Raw genomic sequence first — 22,206 nt, 5'->3', positions numbered from 1 at the left:
TGTGTGTGTGTGTGTGCGCTTTTATTTGGCATTTCCGCACATGTCCTTCGGCGGGGCTCGACGCGGCTCGGCTGTTTACGCGCGGCGGGGTTGACGATGGGTGTCGTCAGCTGAGCGGTGAGGACAGCCCGCTGCGGTACAGGCTGTTCTCGGCGTGGCTCGGCACGGAACGGGTTACAGGGTCAACGCGTATTGGAACACGGTGTTCTCGTCAGCAGAGATACAACTACAGTACAAGCCGGAACATTGTGTTACTTTGTGGCTGCTTTCCAAGACCTGCCCCTTCATTTTACACTAAAACGCCCTCCCACAACCGCCCCCCCCGCTCTCTCTCTCTCTCTCTCTCTCTCGTGTGTCTCTTAACCTCTCTCTCCCTCTCCAGTGTCATTTTGAGATCTAGGATCCATGTGGCCGCTCCGCCGACGCGTTCAGCGCCACTAGAGAGAGGACAGGGCTGAAGGGAACACGGGACGTAAACAGCGTGACATAAGAACCACATGGACAGGACATTTAGTCCCCTGGAAGTGAGATGTGAGTGGCGGGCTTGAAATTGGGAGGTAAAGAACGCGGTGAGAAAAAGAAAAGAAATACATCTACCGACTATTTGCGACAGAACTACATAAAGGAGCACACAAAACATTGTGAGTATTCTATTGTTATTCCGTTTATCCTGCTGCTGAAAAGGATTTATTTGATGTGTTGATTAGTGCATTCAAGTTGCCGGCTTCCTAGTGTTTTCTGTGGCCAAGTAAAATGAGACACTTGTTATACATGAAACATCAAAACCGTAAAACCATAAAAATGGTGTTGATAAAACATTAGAATAAGCCACAAGTTACGGGTGTCTGACTATAAACTGTTCTCCGGGTGGATGTTGAATTTGTCACACGTTCGGGGTCATTTGAGGTTGCACACCTCAAATGTACAGTGTATCCCACTGTATACTGGAAACTGAGGGCTGATAAGACTCCCAGTGTGTGTGTGTGTGTGTGTGTGTGTGTGTGTGTGTGTGTGTGTGTGTGTGTGTGTGTGTGTGTGTGTGGTGATGTTGTTTCCAATGGAGGCGGCTGAGGACTAGAGTTTACATCCAGAATCCCTTTTTGGCTTTGGGGGTAATTTTGTGAAGTGAAGGAACCGACAATGGGGGACATCGACCGTAGTTCATTCAGTGCTGATCCCTTTCTGCTTTGGACAAAGTTGTACATTACAGAACATGATGGTACCCTCTCAGTAACTTGCTTTAAATATCTGGGTGTTAACATGACGTATTTTAGATTTAGATGTGGGGGGGGAGTTGGCCTGCTGACATGAACACGGGTTGAGACATATTCCCAGTGATAAATCACACTGCCTGAGCGAGATCTATAAATCACCTATTGTACAAATACAGTGACACTTTAAGACAGGTTGATTATGTTCTTTAGCTTTGCCTTACACAAACACGTCAGTTCATTTCACAATCGGTAAATATGCCACTGCAGGAGCATTGTGAAAAATCATCTCCACAAAAAAAAAAAAAAAAAAAACATCTTTTACTTTCATACATTTGTTCAACTCCATGTCCGGTTTAAAAATAATCTCCCGTTGGCATACGATGTGGTGCCCAGGATGTTGGCTGTATGGGATGTGGCTCCACGTGGTGCACAGGGTGTGCTCACATGCACACGTATGAATCAGCAGCAGAGGACGGATGTGAGACACAATGTACAGAGACGCTGTGGTCTCACTGCGTTCTGCTCCTGCATTCCTCCGAGGTATCTAAGTGGAGGTACATGTAGCCTACATGCCCTTTTATCTGTGTCGTAACTGTTTGCGCTTGGTTTCCCCGTTCGATGTTACGTAAAACATCTTTTATTCAGGTAAAGCAAAAAGTTGAATCTTGAAATTCGTGAAATTAATTTGTATTAATTATGGGAATTTAATAATAATTGCAGTCATCACACCACCACCCAGCTTGCTTTGTGTTTTATTCATGTTTAAATTGTGTATTCATGTTAATGGTTAATTTGAATGATTTAAAATCACCTTTTTATTTTCTTTTTAAAATTGGAAGTTAGGTGGTACGTGAGGGGTTCTCAGATCGGTGAGCACCATCCGGCTTTGCCAGCGGGGAACTGTGAATAGAAGGAACATTGTGTTCAGACGCACACGCAGCCCCCCCCCCCCCCCCCCCCACCCTGTACCCCCCCTCCCCACACACACACACACACACACACATGCACGTGAAACGAGTTACATCTCATACGAAATGCATGAAATGTAAAACAAATAGGATGAGGTGTTGCCGCATAAGAGATGGAGATTTTGTTGAGGAGTCCGGTCGTCACTCGATCAATTGAAGATGCAGAATAAATGGAGCCGATGGCGCTGAGACAGATGTTTACGCAGTAGGTTGAATAACTCGGGTGCCCACCGGCTCGGGCTGTCACCGTTCCTGAGTCAGTCCTCACAAATCTATCAATTATCAACCTCAATGAGTTTATTTATTAAATCACATTTCTCTGTGGCTTCATTTTCAAACGTGCAGGCTCAGAACCGCTCAGAACGTAGTCCACACGGCACCATATCCTAATATTTATACATGCTCATCGACGGCCTCCGGGATATTATTAGAGTACAGGAACAACTGGTGGAAAAATCTAGACTTGATGCAGGGAATGAGAACTGCTGTTCCTCTTTAATCTGAAAGCATCTCTGGGGGGGGCGGCCTTCTGATCGACGCCATGACATGAAACTCCTTCTTCCTTCTCTATGCTATGAATCGGATTATATTCAGAAAAATTAAATATGGCTTAATTTGAGAGAAAAACAGCGCTTACCCAAACCTGTCCTATTGTTACATAACTTCCATTGCAGGAAGCTTGAAAGATGAGCAAGAGTTAAAGTAAAATAACATGTGATAAAAGTTTAGAGGGATCTTTATCTTCACAACCATTTGTGTAATATGTTTCCCCCTGGGGGCTCACCGGCATGCAACCAACAATTCATAACGTAAATCCCTTTGTGCTAGAAATTTGACATTTGTACTTCTCTTTGCATCGGTCTTTATTTTCACTTTCACAAGTTTCACGCTTGAATTACATTTAGAACGACTTGAGGCCCATATTGGCTTTATCTCTCTCTCGCTGATTTAGGTTTGAAATGTTGCACTTTTGATTTAATAAAATTATAAAGGAAAGGAAATTAAACGGAACTCGGTGTGGGGAGAATCCAAAAGACACCCCTTAGCCGGATGAACGTCCGTTTCTCGCATCGAAGCTTTTCCATTCTTCCACGTAATCGTTACTTCCCACCTTTCATCCCGACACCTTCTCAAAGCAGCTGTGAGCGGATGCTGGTTGAGCAAGTGTTACGCTCTCTGTTTATTATGTTCTAATCATCACCAAACAGTGTTTGAGGACACAGCCTTCAAGATAATTCTTCCCAGACACACTGAAAAAAAAAAAAAGAGTGTGTAAGCATGCTCAAGTCCACATTTACACATCTGAGACTTTCCAACAAGGAGATTAATGTTGAAATCTTATTTAAACGTTAAATAAACGGTAAAAATATTGAAGCACAGTTGCTGCAGATTTGATTTCGGTGTCGCCGGAACATAATGTAACTTATCGGGTTGACAAAGAGCGTCTTAAAATATATAACACTCCTGAACATACCGTTCTTTGGCGGGTGCAGCTCGTGTTACAATAAAAGGCTGCTGCCTTCAATTTTATATTCATGTCATTGCTTCATCTGCGGGGGGGTCCTCTCCGCTCAGCCGAGGTGCAAAGTCACAAAGTACAACCTCACTGTGGCCTTTGCGATAAAACTGTTGGACACGCGGTCACGTGTTCCTCGAAAACACGTTTCCCGTCAATTTCTACGAGGAGTCTACGACGTTGTGGATTCGTTGTTTCGTTGTTGTTTCGAAGGTTTGGCCGATGAGACTCATTTCACCAGGCGTTTTCCTGGTGGCGAGTTTGTCCCAAAGCGGGAAACCCCCCCCCCCCCCCCCCCCCGAGAGGCGAGGACGAGATGTTTCTGGTTGCTGGGGTTTGTAACGCGTGGGCCTGTGTTCACAGACCGTGTGATGCACAAATGACCACGGATCAGGACCTGGCGCTGGACGGCCGGCCGGCCTCGGCCGAGTTCGCTGCAAAGGGCGTCGACGTGACCGCCGCCAAAGACCGGGGAGTCATCAAGGTACTTACCCGCCGTTGCTTTAGATCTGAATGCCCTGTGCCCCCCCGGCACGCTCAATTTCTTTTTTCACCAGAATCCTGAAATGTGGGCAGGTTGTGAAGCACCAGGGGCTCCACGGGGAGAGGCCGATGATTGGGGACAGGGTGACCGTCCACTACACCGGACGGCTGCTCACCGGGGAGAAGTTCGACTGCAGTCGAGATCGAAAGGAGGCCTTCTGCTTCAACGTGGGCAAAGGTAGGCGGCCTCATGCAGTAATGTCACATATTACCTAAAGGAGTGGTTTTGTACTTACTTGCGGAGCGGTTATTAACACCTGAAATCTGGTTTGTTGAAGCCATGGAATGAAATGAGTTGTGGTCGGACTGCAGTAAAGTGAACAGCAGCAACGCGTTCCTCCTCATTGTTATTATGTGTGTTGTCCTCCCACAGGACAAGTCCTCAAGGCCTGGGACATCGGTGTGCTGTCTATGCAGATGGGCGAGGTGTGCTCCTTTCTGTGTAAACCAGAGTACGCTTACGGATTTAATGGAAATCCTGAAAAGATCCCACCCAACTCGTCGGTTGTGTTTGAGGTGGGTGTGCCATGTCAGTGCCTCGTGCGTTTAGTTCTGGCTTCACACTGAGGGGAAACACACCAGGCTTTTACCCTGGTTTTATAATCTATTACAATTATAATTCAGCTCTGGGAAAAATCAGGTGTCCGGTGTTTCAGTGCTATTGCTCAGTACTCGGATCAATCATTCGTTTTTTAACAATATTACAATATTCACCAGCAGTGCATACACATTGGAGCATTATATTATATGTCTCTCTCTCTCTCTTTTTTTAAATTGCCATGACTCGATGTGATGACTCCCACCTGTTTATGTTCTGACTTTGTCTCCACCCTCCCACACCTACCATGACACAAGCACCCAGGCCTGCGCAGCTCTTATTCAGTGTGCTTCACATTGATGTTTGCCCGGAACAATCGCTCAACAATTGAATTGAATGTTTAAAACTGAACAGATGGAGCTACTCATGTTCGAAGGAGAGATTCTCACCGACGATTCCGGCATCGTGAGAAGAATAAAGGTCAAAGGTGACGGTTACACGAACCCCAACGATGGCTCCAAGGTAGAAGGTAAAGCCATTCCTTTCTTCATGGATGAATTTACTGATATTGCACCAAATGACCAGTGCTTTAAAGTATTGCACCAGAGGTTTACCTGTGTCACGATGTGTGTGTTCGGACCGACAGTGCACCTGGAGGGAAGGTGTGGGGGTCGACTGTTTGACTGCAGGGACGTCAGCTTCGTTGTTGGCGAGGCCGAGGACAAAGGCGTTCCTCTGGGAGTGGACCGGGCCATGGACAAGATGCAGAAAGGAGAGTGCTGTTCACTTTACTTAAAACCAAAGTAAGTCACCTGGAACCCACCTGACTCACAACAGTTAAAGTGAGACATTGCTTTGTCAGCCATCTATTTATGTGAATATTATTCCATCCAGTGGTCCTTCATTAAACCTGTCAAAGTTACAAGTATTTCCCCAGGAACCAGTCAGTTCTTGTTACTTAAGATTTCTTTGTTTTTCTGTGGAAGTCACATTAAATTTAATATTTTCAGACATTGAATCCGTCTTCTCACAGGTGGAAAGTACTCAGTAAAGACAGCTACCTGAACACTGATGGGCTAACAATTGCCTTATATTGGGAGAAAATAGAATAACCCTATTATGTCAGGATCTATCAAAGCAGCATTTTTTTTGGACTACATGAGACATGTGTTAAATTTCACCAGTAGCATTTATTCAATTTAATCACAAATGTCAAATGGCTCGAGTTGCCAGTTGATAGAATCTTTGTACTAAGTCTCTTTTCTTTCATACAGGTATGGGTTTGGAAGTGAAGGTAAACCTGAATACAACATTGGACCAGACAGAGACATTATATATGAAGTTACACTCAAAAGTTTTGAAAAGGTAAGATCTGCTTTTTACAATGTGACCATATGAGTTTTTTCTTCTGTTTAAGATCAACAAGCACACTTTCAATAAGTCCTGCATAGTTAACAAGATCATTTCAGCTGCCACTAAGACAGTGAAAACTAATATTTTCTCCCTTTATTTCAACCTTCGTTAACTTTCTTTCCACCAGGCCAAAGAAACCTGGGAAATGGACTTGCCTGAAAAGCTAGATTTGGCTGCTGGAGTTAAGGATAAAGGGAATCAGTATTTCACGGTACGGCCCTCCTCTTTTGTCCACACAAATTCACTGATGTTTTGCTGTCAACATGTTTTATGAAATGCCCTCGTGCGGCTCTATCAGGCGGGTCTGTACAACCAGGCCGTCATCCAGTACCAGCGGATCATTTCCTGGCTGGAAATGGAGTGCGGGTTCGGGACAGAGCAGCAGAAGACGATCCAGTGGTTCCTGTCGACAGCATACCTCAACCTAGCGTTGTGTTTTCTGCGGATGAAAGACTTTTCGCAAGTCGTGGACAACTGCAACAAGGTGAGCCTCCGCTAGAGCCCCCCCCGCCCCCCCGGAGATATTGTTTCGCCTATACAAGCGCTTCCCGTGTCTGAACCGTGTGTGTGTGTGTGTGTGTGTGTGTTTTTTAAGGTGATCGAGCTGGACGAGAGCAACGAGAAGGCCTTGTACCGCCGCGGGGAAGCCCGCCTCGTGCGTAACGAGTTCCCTTTGGCCATGCAGGACTTTCAGCACGTGCTGCGGGTCAACCCGGCCAATCGAGCGGCACACGGTCAGCTTTTGATCTGCCAGAACAAGATCAAGGAACATCACGAACGGGACAAGAAAACCTACGCCAACATGTTCCAGAAATTTGCAGAACAGGACACCAAGGTCCGTCGGCTCGCCGTTCTCGGCTAAATGTTGTAGACAGTTTGACATGTAAGATCATTTAGGGTTGGAATTTATCTAAATTTAGGAAATAGTTATACTTCTACCATTCATCTTCTTATTTTGGAAAACTAGTGCCTTGAACTAGCAATCCGGTTCTTTTGTTGATTTATGCAGGGGTATTTCCTTGAGAAAATATTAATTAGATAGAAACCATTTTAAAGCAATGTTACAAACGTAATATTAACAAGATTAAGGCCCAGTGCATTCATTGCTTTTAAAGTACAGAACAATTAATAGTTTAGACATCCCAATGGTGTTGATGTGTGATTTTTAGGAAATATGAGAAACATTTGATGTATTTCAGCCTTGAAATTTAGTTTGGAAAAATGTGGGTTTTGACATTTTCTTCAACTGTTGGTCAGCCATTTTGAGCATCACGGCAAGAGTTATGGATACAATTAATGGAGGTTCATTGACTAATCCCAGCCTAATGTCCTGCAAAGTTAAAAATAATTTTCACAACAGGATCCCAAATAACAACAACAGATGTTAATGTTAAGGTTTGAAGTGAGACACCTTACTGTATCTGCGCCCTGTGCATTATTGTGCATTCGTCAGTATTACGCTGACCTCTAGTGTTCATTCATGGATGTGTGGGTTTTCTCGCCTGTTGTTGATTTAAAAAAGAGGAAATATAATCTGTAGGGTAAAAAATACATAGATCTTTGTTAAAGCAACTTTCTGAAAATTCTTTTTTTCTTTTTTTGTTTAACAGCTGATGTGTGTTTGATCTCCTCTCAACAGATTGGAAAGACAAAAAGGAGGCGGGACGAGAGCGTGAGAAGCGGCATGAACGGAAAGGTGGGCAACAAGCGGCGGCGGAGGAGTCAGGACTGTCCGCCCTAAAGGACGCATGGAACAGGGGAGAAAAAGAAAGACATGGCTTTTTTTTTGTGCTTTCCAAGTTCGGGGGAAACAGGGGCAGAAAGGAAGTTGTATGAAAGCCTCTAATCCAAACCTCTTCATCCCCAAATCCACCTTTCACCCTTACTGCATATGAAGCAGAGCGTAAGCAGGGACGTTTGCAAGCCGAACCACATTTCCCCCTGGTCACATGGTCCGTGCAAACCTCCGGGCAGAATCACCACTGCACATCTATTGCCTCGATGGTTTTATTTCTTTAAAAATACAGAGCAATTCCATAAAATGATTCATTAGGCTGCATGGTAGAGTTCAGGTTTGCCTCCACAGTGTGGTTCATATTCCCCAAACTGTACGTGCTGGTTTTCATACCTCTGGCTTATATTATTGTATTAAGCCTCTTCTCGGGCAGCTGCATGCATGCATCACGAGGTGTTTGGGATTCAGACTTGAATATTTGCAATATAGTATGTGCTCTGGATAAAGGGCATTTTGAGTCTCAGAAGCTCAGTGGTGTTTTAAACCTTTTCCTGCAAAAGGAATAACTCTGTTTGTGAGAATACAGCAAAAGCCTGCATTCATACAAAGGAATGTTGGGAAAATTGAAAACACATCAATTGTAATTCATTAAAAATCCAGAACTTAAAATCATTTTTTTTTTTTTCAAACATGAGTCTCCAATATTGCTTTAATCACCGTCCAGTTTGTGATGAGCAGCGGCTGAGGGTAGAATCTGAAACAAGCACAAACTATGGATACTAAATTATACCAAAACATACATGTTTTATTCTGGCATTCAGGCAAAATCAGACTTAACTTGGTTATTGTTGATCGCAGCTAAATGTATATTACTTTACAGAATTTCTGTGTGGAAAACATACTTAAAATTGATTCTCTCGTTCTGGGCAGAAATGAAGGATTGTTTTCAAAGAGATAAGACTTTCCTGCCGTCCATTTTTTTCGCGAATACATGCACGATAGGTCATTTTAAACAGGTAGGAATCAAATGCCAACATCTATTACATGGACTGGTAACTTACAAGTGGCAGCTGCAAAAACCTAAATGGAATACAAATACAAAATATATACACAAAAGCATATATATATATATATATAAAATGAAAAATGCCTGCTCCCGAGCTTTGGTGTATTTTAGAGATGACTTTGTTATTTTGTTGGTTTCTCAGCTTGTTGAACAAGCATCGCACAGTCCTCGACACACGGAACACCTTCAGTTAACGGATCATCGATACTCCTCTTAATTAAGATGATAACCTCGTACAAAAGAAGGCACTTGATCACAACATCCCCTCCATTCACACCTCCGTATCTGACGGAACGGATGCACCCTGTGAGCGAAAGAGAGGGACACGGAATCCGCAACGAGCTTTAAAACCGTCCGAACCGCAATCCAATCTTTCCGAAATGTCATGAAAACTCAACTCTGATGATGTGATCACCTGCAACATTTTACATGGCCGTAGGTCTGTTTGCTTCTGTTCCGAGACCGGTGTCTCTTTATTTCAGTGCATCAATTTCATTTTTGTTATTTTCTTTTTCATTTTGAATGTGTGAACGTTAGATTTTGGACAGTTTTGCACAACGGTGACTGTCAAACCAACGCTGTTATCTATTCATGGAATGTCTAGAGACCTTCTTGACAATAATCTTAAGATGTTTTATTAACATTGGTTGGTTCAGAATGAAAACCTTAGCTGTCTTAAATATTTTGTGTAAAAAAATATCCACAATGTGTATGTGTGTTAATATATATTGTTGTATATTAGCGAGGTTGTTAAACAGCTGATTGCTTTATGTTGTGTACCGCTAAAACATTCAAACATTTTGTACAGTAGAAATGAGCATGAAGTAATTAGCAATTCTGAATTGCATTTAAGCTTATACAAAGTATATTTCCCATTTTGTCTACCACAAAAGGATTTCCATAGTGCTTCATTTATTTTTGATAACTTGACAGGATTAAATTGGGATAAACAACCATTCAGCAGCAGGGTCAAATGCAGCACTGCCAACGTGAGATTGAATTAAAACTATCGTATATAATGTTTACACGTATTCAATTGATCTTCACCCTGTAAAACCAAATTTGATTAGCGTATTTTAAGCTGCACTTGTGCCAAACTAATATTTTCTGACAAAATATTACAAAAGGTACCTTCGTTCATGTCTTCTTTATATCTATTTTTTGTATTTCTTTTGCACTTTAAGCATAAAATAAATCTAAAGTTGCATAAAAAAATGGTCAAATTCTTCAAGTTATTGGTCAATATTTTTACTGCGTGTGTTGCGTGACGCTGACACTAAATAGTCGAAAGGTAAACCAAACAAATGTACTAATGCAGCGTGAGGACGGCTCCACCCTGCAGCACCATCCCAACAACTCAGGTTGGGCGCATCGTGCATCGTCGCCATCCATGACATCGCTTTACCTCGTTTTCTCAAACTAGACATTAATGTTTTTCTGGCCACACGAGGGCATAAGAAACAAGTGGTGAACAGATGACGTACCTTGGTGCTGCCTCTTACGCATCCAGCAGTAACCCAGCAACGTTATCTTTAAAATATTGTCTCTGGTGAATCTACATGGAACTTTTCCCTCTTTTTTGACCCTGTATTTCTTCTCCACCAATACCTGAGGGAAGAATCTGGGGATTTAACAGTTTAATGCTCCATGATCAGGTACAGTGTGGTTTAGAACTTTTTCACTGACAACATTGAGGCAGAAAATGACGGTGAAATGAGACCCCTCATGACTTCATTTCTTCTTTCCTGGGAAACAGCAGTTAGAAAAACATTCTGGCGTAAAGTCTGGAGCATTCGGTTACATCATCTTCATCAGCAGATCAGTTTGAATTGTTGTTGTTCATATGTTCATTTGTCTGAGATATTTTTGGGACTTTTTGTCCATCTTTAGAGGGAACATCATGTGATCCTAAGCAACAAAACACAGAAGCGTATCTGATGTGGTGGTTAGAACGACTTTATTTGCACATGTCGTTGTGTTGGTACAGTCAGACACAATTGTTTCTGCATTATGATTCCTTTATTAACAACAGTACCACCCAGGCACACAATAATCGACTGTTTATGATATTGACAACTTTATTAACAAAAGTTAATTTGAGAACAACCTGGTAGCTGATCATTATCAGATTCTTTCTCACCGAACACGTTGTCAGTCGGTTAGACAGAATAAAAAAAACAAATTAAAAGAAGTATCCAATAGTGATGAGCCTCCACCTTACTGAGGCATGTCAATACTTTATCAAATGAATACCAGAGGGCCTCATTCATGAATCATATCTAACAATGGCACATTGATTAATAAGATTGAAACTATGAAGTTTGTTGTACACTAGTTCTAGGAATTTGTTTAATTAAATATTAATTAATTATTAATGTAATAAGTTCATATTACAGCATGTATGTGTTATAAAAAGGAATAATGCCACAATAAACGATACAAAACTACATGAATATCAACCTTCACCTGTATAAAAACTATAATAAAGCTTAGAGTGGAGACTACAGTAAAAAATAAAACTGTTAGAAATATACCCTTTGTGATGTTAAAACCATCAGGTTCGCTCCGTGTGTCTCACTCACATCACTTCCCCAAAATCCAACCCCACGATGTTTGTTTTTAACACCCACCACGACCTTGTTTCCTATGTCCATGGGAGCAAAGTGCACAGGTGAAAAAACCCACTCACACGGCTCAGGTGCAGGCGGCGTCCGAGGTTTGAATCCCGCCCTTAGAAACCTTCCCTCTCTCACGTACCTGTTTTAATAATATTGACCTGTGTTCAATGTGTTTGTATTACGTGTTCTTATCAGTTTGACTTTACTCCAGATAGTCACCCAGCCTGGTTAAACAAACCAACATTTGCGAAACCTTTTCTTTACAAAAATAAAAGGTTAGTGTTAGTTTCACAGCTGAAAAAAAACTAAGATGAATCACTTGATCAAAAGATTACTAATCTGTAACCAATGTGAGAATTCACAGTTTTTTATGAATTGTCTTCAGAACATCTGAACTCAATGCTCTGGGCAATTGTGATGTACATGCATCACTATTTATTGACACTTAATGCGGAACTAATCCAATCATGGATTCAAAATCAACAGATGAACTGTTTATAAAAGGAGTTCGTCCCTACTCACGAGATGCCGAGTGAGTTTGATCAATGTGACAGCTGCATTTATTTTAGGAATGAAGATTGTGGACAACAGCAACAAATAGACATGGCTTTTTTCAAAAAGAAGATTGAGAACCTTTCCTTGAGTAAGAGGACTGGATTGAGGGCAGACTTTGCCTCACGTCTTCACAAGGACACGTCAAGCAAATCCAATCCTTTCTTGTCTGATTTGTCCAAATTGAGGTCTTCGTGCGGAGTGCATAAGATGGTGATCCTCTACCAAAGGAGAAAGCAGGTTTAAATAATAAAAACAATAAAATAAATCATAGCTATTTGGAGACGTGTGGAGCCATTTGGATGCACAAAAATCTCACCTGACGCAGGGTACCGGGAGTGGTGCTCACGTTGTATAACATCAGCAGAGGAACCATGAGTGTAGAGGAGAGCGTGAACCACCAGCCCAGAGCGTAACCCCACCACGGGTACTCAACGGTGTTGTTGAACTTCAGAGGAGTGTATTTCACCAAGGAGAAAACAAATGTCCCCTGAGAGAGCAGTTGAGAAGTTTTGGTTAGAGACGATGTACGAAAATGTCAGAAATACTCCAAGTCAACCCCAGCTACCATGAAGTCAAGGTGTCCTTTCCAAAAGTAACAATAAATAAAATCAACAGCGTAATTCATAGGAGTCAATTGGGAATGAAACTTAGCATTTCAACAAGCACTGTTAATATTGTTTGTCACGGCTGTTTGTTTGACCATTTGTTAGGATTTAGTTATTTATTTAAGTAGTATTGATTCATTAGTTACATTAGATCGTATTGGAATATCAAGGTTCCTTTTTCTGTATAAATATATCATTATCTGTGGTTATTAAATTAGACGTAGTTAGTTCGCTGTGGTCACATGGAGGTTATTCATAGGGGTTCTTCTCCTGTATATTTATAGAATCATGGCACCACGGAGCACCGCAGAGGCAGAAAGCAGGAGAGACGACGACAGGAATTTGATTTTCTTTGATTCTTTGCTTGTTTTGTTGGCCAATAAATGTCAAACAAAAACAGATGTCTTCACTCCAAACGTGATGTGGTGCATCAGTGGCCCTCTGATTTAAGTCTGTCTCGTAGTCTAAAGGATAAATAGCTGCTACAGTGTAAACCTAAGGTGGGTGTTTCGTGAGATCATGCACTAACATGTTCTAACATGCACCAAAAAGGCCTTCTAGGACACAAAGGACGGCAGCGCTCAGGTAGGTGCTGAGGTAAGCTCTTATTATTGAGAAAAAAGGAGCTGATTTGCGCGACAAAGGAAGGAATAAAACCACTGCAACTCACCATGCATATTACTGGAGTGACGTATTTTAAACAATACTTAATCAGAGGTAGCGGCTTGTATCCAATCATGTCTTCTATGTTATCATAAAACCTGTCTGCACCTGTAAGTGGATGGAAAAGCTGTGGTGAGTGAATTCGACATGAAACATGGAAGAAACCACGCGCATTCCTTTGGTTTCTTTACTCACCGTAAATCCATCCAATGCAAATCGACTGCAGTATGGCAAAGAGGAGCAGAGTCATCCCGCTGCAGGCGTAGTAGTCAAACACCTGGAAGATGTACAGTCCACCCTGCGTGCGACACAACGGTCAGCTTGCAAACGAGGTTATTGGACAAGTGACATGACACTTTGATATGCTCTTACATCCGTAACCATCACAAGTCCAATGAAGAAGCTGACCACAGCAATACCAAGTAGAAGAAGTTTACGTCGATGGCCGACGTGGAAGAAGGAAGGATTGGTGTCAGAAATCGATGTTACGAGGGCTTCTAGACCTACAAACTGCAACACAGGGTCCCCAGTTACACAACTCTACATCTGCTGCACACCAGGAGAAAGTAAAGTCCTCTTACCTGACTGTCCAGTCCCAGCAGGATGATCATAACGAAGAAGAATATTGCCCAGACCTGCGGGAAAGGCATCATGGCGACTGCTCGAGGATACGCAATAAACGCCAAGCCGGGACCTACACACACACAAATCACAAATGTCCCAATTGAATGGAGTTAAATGCATTTTGTGCTATTGCTGACCCCTAAAAATAGTAAAATGCTCATCCGTCCCATGATATATTTACCAATAAGATTTTCTGATTTCTTACCTGACTCTGCTACCTTTGATATGTCCGTGTTCTGCTCGTACGCCATGAAGCCAAGTGCAGAGAAAATGGCAAAACCTGCAACAAAACTGGTTCCACTGTTCAGGAGGCACAAGTACACACAGTCCCTAGAAACCAAAAAAACACAACATTTCTACTCCTTTATTTTGAAATGGATCTATGCAACTTTTACATTGTTGTTTGCGTAGTAAAAAATCTTATGATGCCCAAAGAAAGCTTTTAATGTTGATTTTAGAACTTAATAGAAATACGTTGTTAATGAAACATACTTCTAATCGATATGATATTCTTGGTATAAGCTAATCTTTAATGTTTTTGCTTAAAATGGGCATTTTAAGATGTCCTGGCTGGAAGGCTAAAAACCTTTGGTTATTTTTGTCTACTTAACGCAAACATTATATATATATTAAATCAAACTTACTTGTAACAGTTGTTGTTATACTTGTTATAACTGCCAAGTGCAGTTAGACACCCAATACAAATAGCATAGGAATAGAATATTTGTGTGCCAGCGTCCATCCACACCTGAAAGACATATTGAATAAACATTTACCGTGTGTTGCAACCCTGAAGTAAATCTGGACAGAACCACCTTCTTAAAATGTTTCACTCTGCAAGGCGCACTTAACTCCACCCTGCAAGAAAATATCTAATGTCTTCGTTAACTGCCTGGGAAAAGGCGGGATTAGGCGGAGAGGATGCAGGAGCAGATTGAGTAGGGGGAGACGTGGGGGTGAGCTGACGTGGTGTCACTGCACCAAACACCAGGAGCCACCGCGCGGCGTGCAGCAACGAAACGGAACAAAGACCTTCAACTTGAGGGGATGGGTTCTGAAGGAGACGAGGTGCCCTCTCACACAGGAGTCGTTTCCCTGATTCGTGCCGTCACTGCATCCTGGGACACAACTAAACCTCCAACATTACTGAACTGGCCACCAAGAAAAGGTACTAAACAAGCACCTAAAACCTACTCAGAATGTAGACTGCCTGAGTAGGATTCTGTTGACCCTGTTTGGCCCTCAACTAAGTCACAGTTTTATATTTGGACCTTCTCTGCGATTGATGCCCTAGTATAATAACCAATTCATCTCCTCATCTCCAATCCCTTCAACTTTTCACTAAAGTGTAGCTAATTTTGAGATATGTCATGTGGTTTGTTTCATTTGTTACCGGCACGTAATCAGAGGTATTTTATGTATACATTTGAAATGAATTGCTGTCTTACAATGAAACACATTTCTGTGTAAACTACAGCCTCAGAAAAGCAGTGACGGGTGGTCCTACCTGTGGATCCGACAGGCGGGATGGATCCGGGTAGAGGTAGAACTTGATCCCGTCTATCGCCCCCGGCAACGTGACTCCCCGAACAAGCAGCACCGCCAACATCAGGTAGGGGAATGTGGCGGTAAAGTAAACTACCTTTGGAAGCATGAGGGTTAATTAGTGGCAAAATGGTGGACTTCGATAGCTCTGTTGACTGAATGGAGATGGTCACCATCCACCATCCAGATATGATATTAAGAAATTAATTTGACGTGTTTTTCGAGCCAGATACCCAGAGCTTTTATTGAAGATGAAGTTATTATAGTTATTGTAATATAGGGGGACATCAATAGTTGCTTTTCACTGAAACCCCGAATGTGAACACTAAAACTCCGTGGACCATCAAAGTCATCAATATCGTACTGAAGTCGAGAGAAATAATTGAAGTAGTTTGAGGTCTTTAATCTGCCTCCGTGGTTGAAAATAACAGCAGGTTCAGTTTTGTTTGAGATGGTGTCATTTAAAAGTTTACATCCTTGAATCTGGAACCAACCATGAAGCGATTAACAGACACAATAGAGTTGAGGAGAAAGCAATGTCCATGACCAGTTTAAGAGTTGCTTGAGTGCAACATAAAGAAGGCCGAAGTCTCACCTTCCCAGTGGACTTCACTCCTTTCCAGACACAAAAGTAACAGATGACCCAGGACAGCAGGAGACACAGAGCCAGCTCCCATCGAACGCTTCCCAACTCATGGATGCTTCCCGTGAGATTGAGAACTCTTCTCCTGAAAATCAATGACTTTGCTATTATTTATATACGTTGAAAAACCTTTGTGTGGTATTTGGATTTATTATTCACACTCACTCCCAAAACTCCCTCACTGGGGACGTTGCATTTTCAGCAGCAGTCCAGTTTAAATGATCCGCTCGCCGATCAAACTCCACACAGGTCTCTGTTGAGAAGGCACACGTGATGCTCTACACGATGCATTCAGGGGCAACTCTATACGCCTTCATTTCATTTTCTGTGATTATTTAACGTGAAAAACTGAATGGGGGACGTTTCCAAATGAGCCAGATGTACTATTTCAATTAATGCTCAAATTAAAAGCCAGTGAGCCAGTTGCAACCTGGTCTCTTTATTTAGAACGGTAGTTGGTAAGTAAGTGCGTTGAAGATGTCTGTGTGAGTTGGGTAGCAGAGGGAGCCAGTAATCCTGGTTAGGATTTGCACGTCATTGAGGTGCTGATGCTCCCCATCGTTTAAAGGACCACATTAAATGGAGTCAATACCATTTTAGGCTAGTTTTTGGTTTCTGACATTCCTTTCTTCATTTAGCCAAGTTGGGATGGAGACTTGAAACCTCGAGCACACACTCGCTGGCAAAGCATGTTCAGCTGTAAAATGTTTTTACAATTTTTGCTGGAATGGATCTTTACTTAAAAGTGAACGTTAAGCGAGGCAGAGAAAACCATCAAAGTGTTTCCAGCAGCTAGATTTTTCTCTCTAGATCCTCAAATGTGGAGAAAAAAAATCGGATTGATTAATTAATCGACTTAAGATTCCTAATAATAAATACATTTGTTTTGTGGATAGTTACAGTATTATTGTTAATACTTAGATTGTACACTGGGACCAACCTGTGTTCCAGTTGTTTCTGCAGTTGGCCCAAGGAAGCTCAGAGTTGAAAGAGGAGAAGAGATACAGGAAAGCCCAGGACAATATTATGATGTAGTAGATGCTGGAGTACAAAACAACCACAATATTGCCATAACCCATCCCTGAAAAAAACAGATGGAGACAAAAGGTAATTATTTGAAAAAGTAAGAACAATATAAAGATTCCATCTGGTTATATGTAAAATAGCATAATACCGATAATAATAACCTGATACAGGCGGATTGGCATTGAATTAATAATGAAATGTTATAGTCATGCAGTTTAAAGAACGTCGTGTCCTTTACACACAGGTGGATACACACTGGCCTACTACAGTGTTTATTTCAAGTATTTAGCAGAGGAAATACTCGGGGATCAACCATCCGTCTTGTCGTTAAAGATCAAGCTGCTTTAGCCACTGATTCACTGCTGCCTAACGACCATGTTGATGCTGGCCAACACAAGGCTGTTATTGCCGGTGAATACACAATACAGAGTGTGTTTTTCTGTTGCATATTTACTAAAGATTCAGGAATGTGGCCGCATGCGTACACGAGAAGTATTGAAATCACTTCTTGTAATTGTTTACACGAGGTAATATTTCACCAACCGGAGGCGGCTCAGATACGTTGTGTTTTTACAGGTTTTACAGGCTCACCAAACATTACTTCATGTGTCATTTAGCTGACGCTTTTATCCAAATCCAAAGTGCCTTTCAGAGCGGCGCATATAAACACGTTGAGTTTATAATCACACAACTTTTTACACTTTTCATAGTACTTATACATAAAGTAATGTTTTATAAAAAAAAATGAGGAATGTGGAAATGAATAAGCTAATGTATTATGTATAGAATAGTGATTCTTTACCTTCAAAAAGGGGACAAACTTTCCTCCAGCAGGTGATACTTCCCTGTTTGGTGAACTGGCCGAGTGACGTCTCCAGGAGGAACAGGGGGATGCCGCAGGTAAAGAGAAAGAGGATATAAGGAATGAAGAACACCCCTTAAAAAACAGAAAGTTACACATGAGTTTTGTTTTTATAGGAGCCACATTGTGCACATTGTGCCCTGGAGGGGGGGGGGGGGTGTAACTTGAATGTATTTGAACATCTTGCATTCACGTTCATGTCTTTTTGACTTGTCATTATGGGATCATGGGATCCTTCCATCCGGCAGGAGGCTGAGGTCCATCAGGACTAAACAGTTTCTTCCCTTCGGCAGTCAGGCTCATCAACAGAACCGCCCCCCCCCCCCCCCTCTCACTGAGTCTCACTCCCATATTCATTCACTTTGTCACTTTCACTTGTCACTTTCTGATTAGCTGGAGCACTTTATCTTCATTTTTATTTTTATCTCTTAACTTACTAACCCATAGCTTTAGCTCGCATAGCTTTGCATGTGTACAGACTGTAAAGCCCTCTGAGGCAAATTTGTAATTTGCGATTTTGGGCTACATAAAATTAAATGAATTGAATTGAAATTGAGCTACTAACCCATAGCATACATTTTATTATATTTTTATCTTATTGCTGCACTACGTTGTCATTATTGTACTGTCTTCCGTCGTGCACCAACCGCCAAGTCAAATTCCACGCATGTCTGACATGTGATGGCAATAACTATAAGACAAGCCTCTTTTTTCGATTTTTTGTAGATGAATGTTAAATTCAGAAACTAATAGATGGCAGCACAAGCAGGTGTGCTTTTACTCTTTAATATAATATTTAAACAAACATTATGCTTATTTAGAAAAAGCTAAATATAACTTGATTCAATAGTTGTTACTTGATGCAATCACGCGGTGACCCAGTAGGAGTTGTCTCATGTGTTATTTCTTTGACCATTAGGAAACTAACCTCCTCCATTTTTGTAGCACAGGTAAGGGAACCTCCACACATTTCCTAGGCCTATGATCTGTCCTGCCACAGCCAAGAGGAACTCCATCTTGCTGGACCATTGTCCTCTGGCCCCGGTGCTGGGTGCAGTGGGGGCAGGATGTGCTGCATCCAGCATGAACCTGACCTCTGGACCAAAAGGCTCCATCACACTGGAACAACAGAAGGATGAATCGTATTTATTAAAAACAACACAGGACGACAAACTACATTTTCAAAGTAATTCACATTGCATTTTATTTTTGCTCAATCAAATAGAAAATGAAAAGAAAAACACCAAATAAAGACTCCTGTGTAGATCTCAACATACCCACGAGCTCCAGCATGGATGTCCAGCAGGATTTAATGGATGTTTCTTTATGTTCATTATCCACACAATGCCAGTAGTCTTTCTGTATTACGTCAACGTGTTTTTTGCATTTTGTTTGTATCAAGGTAGCTTTTCTGTCGCTTCCTTCGATTCAATGTGGGACTCTAAAATATGTGAATGAAAAGTATCAAAGTCCATACATTCTTTATCATCCCTCTAACATGACTAATGCAGAAACTGTGTGTGGTATTGGTAGTATCAGAAGGAGAATACAATTGGGAGGCCTATTAGCATTTGCATAGCAATTATTTGGTGAACATTGCTAAAGACTCACCCACCTATTGATAAAAATGGTCTTCTCTCAAAATCCTCAAAAGCTCAGTCACAACAGGCTGCATGTTCTTTGGAATTTAAAGGGAATGTGTTTGTGCTTTTTGGACGTTCTGATCTCCGTCCCTGTGCCCATTCCTCTTTCGGAAGGCTTCAATTAGCTGTGCTTTGTCACGCCAAACGTTCTCCGGGTGTCTGATGGCGAACCAAAAAGACAGTAAGTGTAAGAGGGGGGAGACGGATGAGTGAAAGTAACACAGTAACATTTCATGTCAGTGTATTTGTGTTAGGTTGTTAATGTTTTTAGTTTTCATAGATATTTTAATCCCAACCGCAAAGCATTTCGTAAACCTCAATGTTTTTATTTAAATTTAAACCATTAAGCACATGTTTACGAAGATATTTTAGTCGGATTTAACCCCCACTACCTTCTGAATAATGGTGTCCCTACTAGAGGGATTCACCCCCTTTGTATGAGGTTGAAAATAGAGCACTAGTGGCCTAAAAATCAACAGAGCGACAGCATAATGCATAGCTGTCATGTTTTCAGTTCATGTCATAAATGTGTCATTGTTTTCCTTCAGGACAACACCCTTTTTGAGCCGAACACACAACGCCCACAATGGCTCTCTTTCATTAATATTTAGTAAAAAAACAACAACACAGGTTAACAGACAATTTAGTTGTGTATGTATAGTTTTAAACAGCATTAACACATTATTCTTTTGCCTTTATCAGAAGACAAGGCTACGATCCTCAATAAATCTGACATGCTTGGGAAGAATATATTTTGTATTTTGTGTTGTGGGCAGCAATGTGCAGCAGAGAGGTCTCTGGGTTATAGGAAGAGAACAGTTAATCTCTACAAACCATCAGACGTATCATTGGCAAACACATTATGGTCCACCCTGCACTGGCTTTCATTACTGGGTATATAGTGCTGTCTCAGTGTCTGAGGAACGATACCAAAGGGAACCCCACTGAAAATGCTACAAGGAACACTGGAAACTCTGGAATGATGAGGGTTATAGGACGCACAACCATCTGCAGCCACTCGGACTTTGGAAGAGTTCAACTAACTGTAAACATGATTCTTAAGACGTGCAATGTCAAAAATGTTCCCCATCTTCGTTTTGCATGCAGGTATTTTGTCATAAACAATATTGGACAGATTGAAATGTGGGCCCGAAGTTTTGCAGAAAGATGAAAAGTCAAAACACAGGGTTCATATACTGGAAAGGAGACAAGAGGAATGTTGAGATTTGAAAAGCCCTTAACCGTACTGAACAGTATAAACCACCATGGGAAAAAGGAACAAACCACTCGTGGGCCACGGCCCCCTGCTGTCACCTGTTTAGTTCAAAAAAACAGCTCAGATGATTTCTGCTTTACATGATCAGCAGAGTGAGGAAAAGTTGTTGGTCACTTCTACCGAGACCCTTTCTTCTTTCATCCGGTCTACCATCAACAAGGAGGCATGGGCTCAGTGCTGAATCATTTGTTCTGATTATGTGACCATCCGAGACCAGAAAGAAAAACCCTCCGGGCTTTTTATTTACATCAATAGCAGTTTGTTATTGATGCATGCACGTTTTATTTTCTTCACACAATCATAGCAAGGGATTCCATTGCTTAAAACCAGTTTAACTTGAAGTTTTTTGCTGTTAAACTATTTGCAAAAGACAAATGCATGTTATTTTTAGATTAATTGTGAGCTTCCACCAACGATCAGAGCGCAAACTGTGAGCAATGTGTCACACTAAACAAGGGAAATAGCTGCTGTGTCTGCAGCACAGCCGGTAACCTTTGGCCTACATAATACAGCTACAGGCACCGAGCACAAGCACAAAACCCCAGCTGTCTCTGAACTGGAAAGATTCCATCGGTCTCCAAGAAATCATTCCAAAGTAGTTCACACTCTGTGTATAAACCAGGAGAAATGTGACGAAGACAGAAAAACCTGCTTGTGACATGACGGTAAAAGGAATTGTTTGTTAGTACCTGAGAAAAGTGTCTTCTTGTCTTTAGTTATGCTTCCAATTATCCCTAGGTGGGAATCATCTGTTGCCCGTTGAAGAAAGGTCTCCGGTCGCTGGGGGATAAGTGCTGTTTTCAGGTCTCTGACCATGAGAGAGCCCATGAGTGTAGGTCTCAGAGTGCTGTATTTGTATGACAATGAGGGGGAGAGAGAGCGTCAGAGGCACAGAGTGAGAGGCGGGGCCAGGGTGTTTCTAAATGACCAACTCAAGGCGGGAACAGCGCAGAGGAGGGGACGTTGAACTGCCTGCATGGGCTTGTGGGTGTTTATCTCTCGTCAGTATGCTCAACACTTTGCTCGAGATGGGACAAAATGTAAATAACCGTTATCCACAGAGTCAAACATTCAAAATAGATCATTGGTTCAAAACCGGGGTTTTAAAAACCACAGACTGTGTCCACACACACGTGCATTTCAGCATCGGTTG

General features: G+C 41.9%; 2 protein-coding genes across 3 annotated transcripts; one reads left to right on the top strand and one right to left on the bottom strand.

The window, feature by feature from the left end:
• The first annotated feature begins 335 nt into the window (after positions 1–335).
• On the top strand, positions 336–8,616 carry fkbp5 (FKBP prolyl isomerase 5). Of its 2 annotated transcripts, XM_037489727.2 has the most exons (11): positions 336–641; positions 4,062–4,182; positions 4,275–4,419; positions 4,615–4,757; positions 5,194–5,308; positions 5,426–5,582; positions 6,054–6,144; positions 6,320–6,403; positions 6,491–6,676; positions 6,788–7,027; positions 7,832–8,616. In XM_037489727.2, exons 2-11 carry the CDS (start codon positions 4,078–4,080, stop codon positions 7,931–7,933), a joined length of 1,368 nt encoding a protein of 455 aa, XP_037345624.2. In that variant the 5' UTR covers positions 336–641; positions 4,062–4,077; the 3' UTR covers positions 7,934–8,616. The 2 variants fall into 2 exon arrangements, with proteins under 2 accessions (XP_037345624.2, XP_037345625.2); XM_037489728.2 differs by lacking the exon at positions 336–641 and having other exon boundaries at positions 4,067–4,182; positions 4,256–4,419.
• Positions 8,617–10,931: 2,315 nt separating this feature from the next.
• LOC119229419 (sodium- and chloride-dependent GABA transporter 2-like) lies at positions 10,932–21,900 on the bottom strand. Its single transcript, XM_037489723.2, has 15 exons — positions 21,743–21,900; positions 19,063–19,253; positions 18,075–18,209; positions 17,187–17,327; positions 16,412–16,499; positions 16,199–16,331; positions 15,566–15,700; positions 14,703–14,806; positions 14,264–14,388; positions 14,016–14,128; positions 13,807–13,944; positions 13,630–13,732; positions 13,442–13,542; positions 12,483–12,653; positions 10,932–12,384 (listed from the first exon to the last, which is right to left on the bottom strand). The coding sequence occupies exons 2-15, from the start codon at positions 19,247–19,249 to the stop codon at positions 12,295–12,297; spliced, it is 1,764 nt and encodes a 587-aa protein (XP_037345620.2). The 5' UTR covers positions 19,250–19,253; positions 21,743–21,900; the 3' UTR covers positions 10,932–12,294.
• Between the last annotated feature and the right edge of the window lie 306 nt (positions 21,901–22,206).

The sequence above is a fragment of the Pungitius pungitius genome, chromosome 8 (genome assembly GCF_949316345.1).
Source record: "Pungitius pungitius chromosome 8, fPunPun2.1, whole genome shotgun sequence".
In the NCBI taxonomy this organism is placed as follows: Eukaryota; Metazoa; Chordata; class Actinopteri; order Perciformes; family Gasterosteidae; genus Pungitius; species Pungitius pungitius.
The sequence above is the reverse complement of the archived record's forward strand: the minus strand, read 5'-3'. Positions and strand labels throughout refer to the sequence as shown.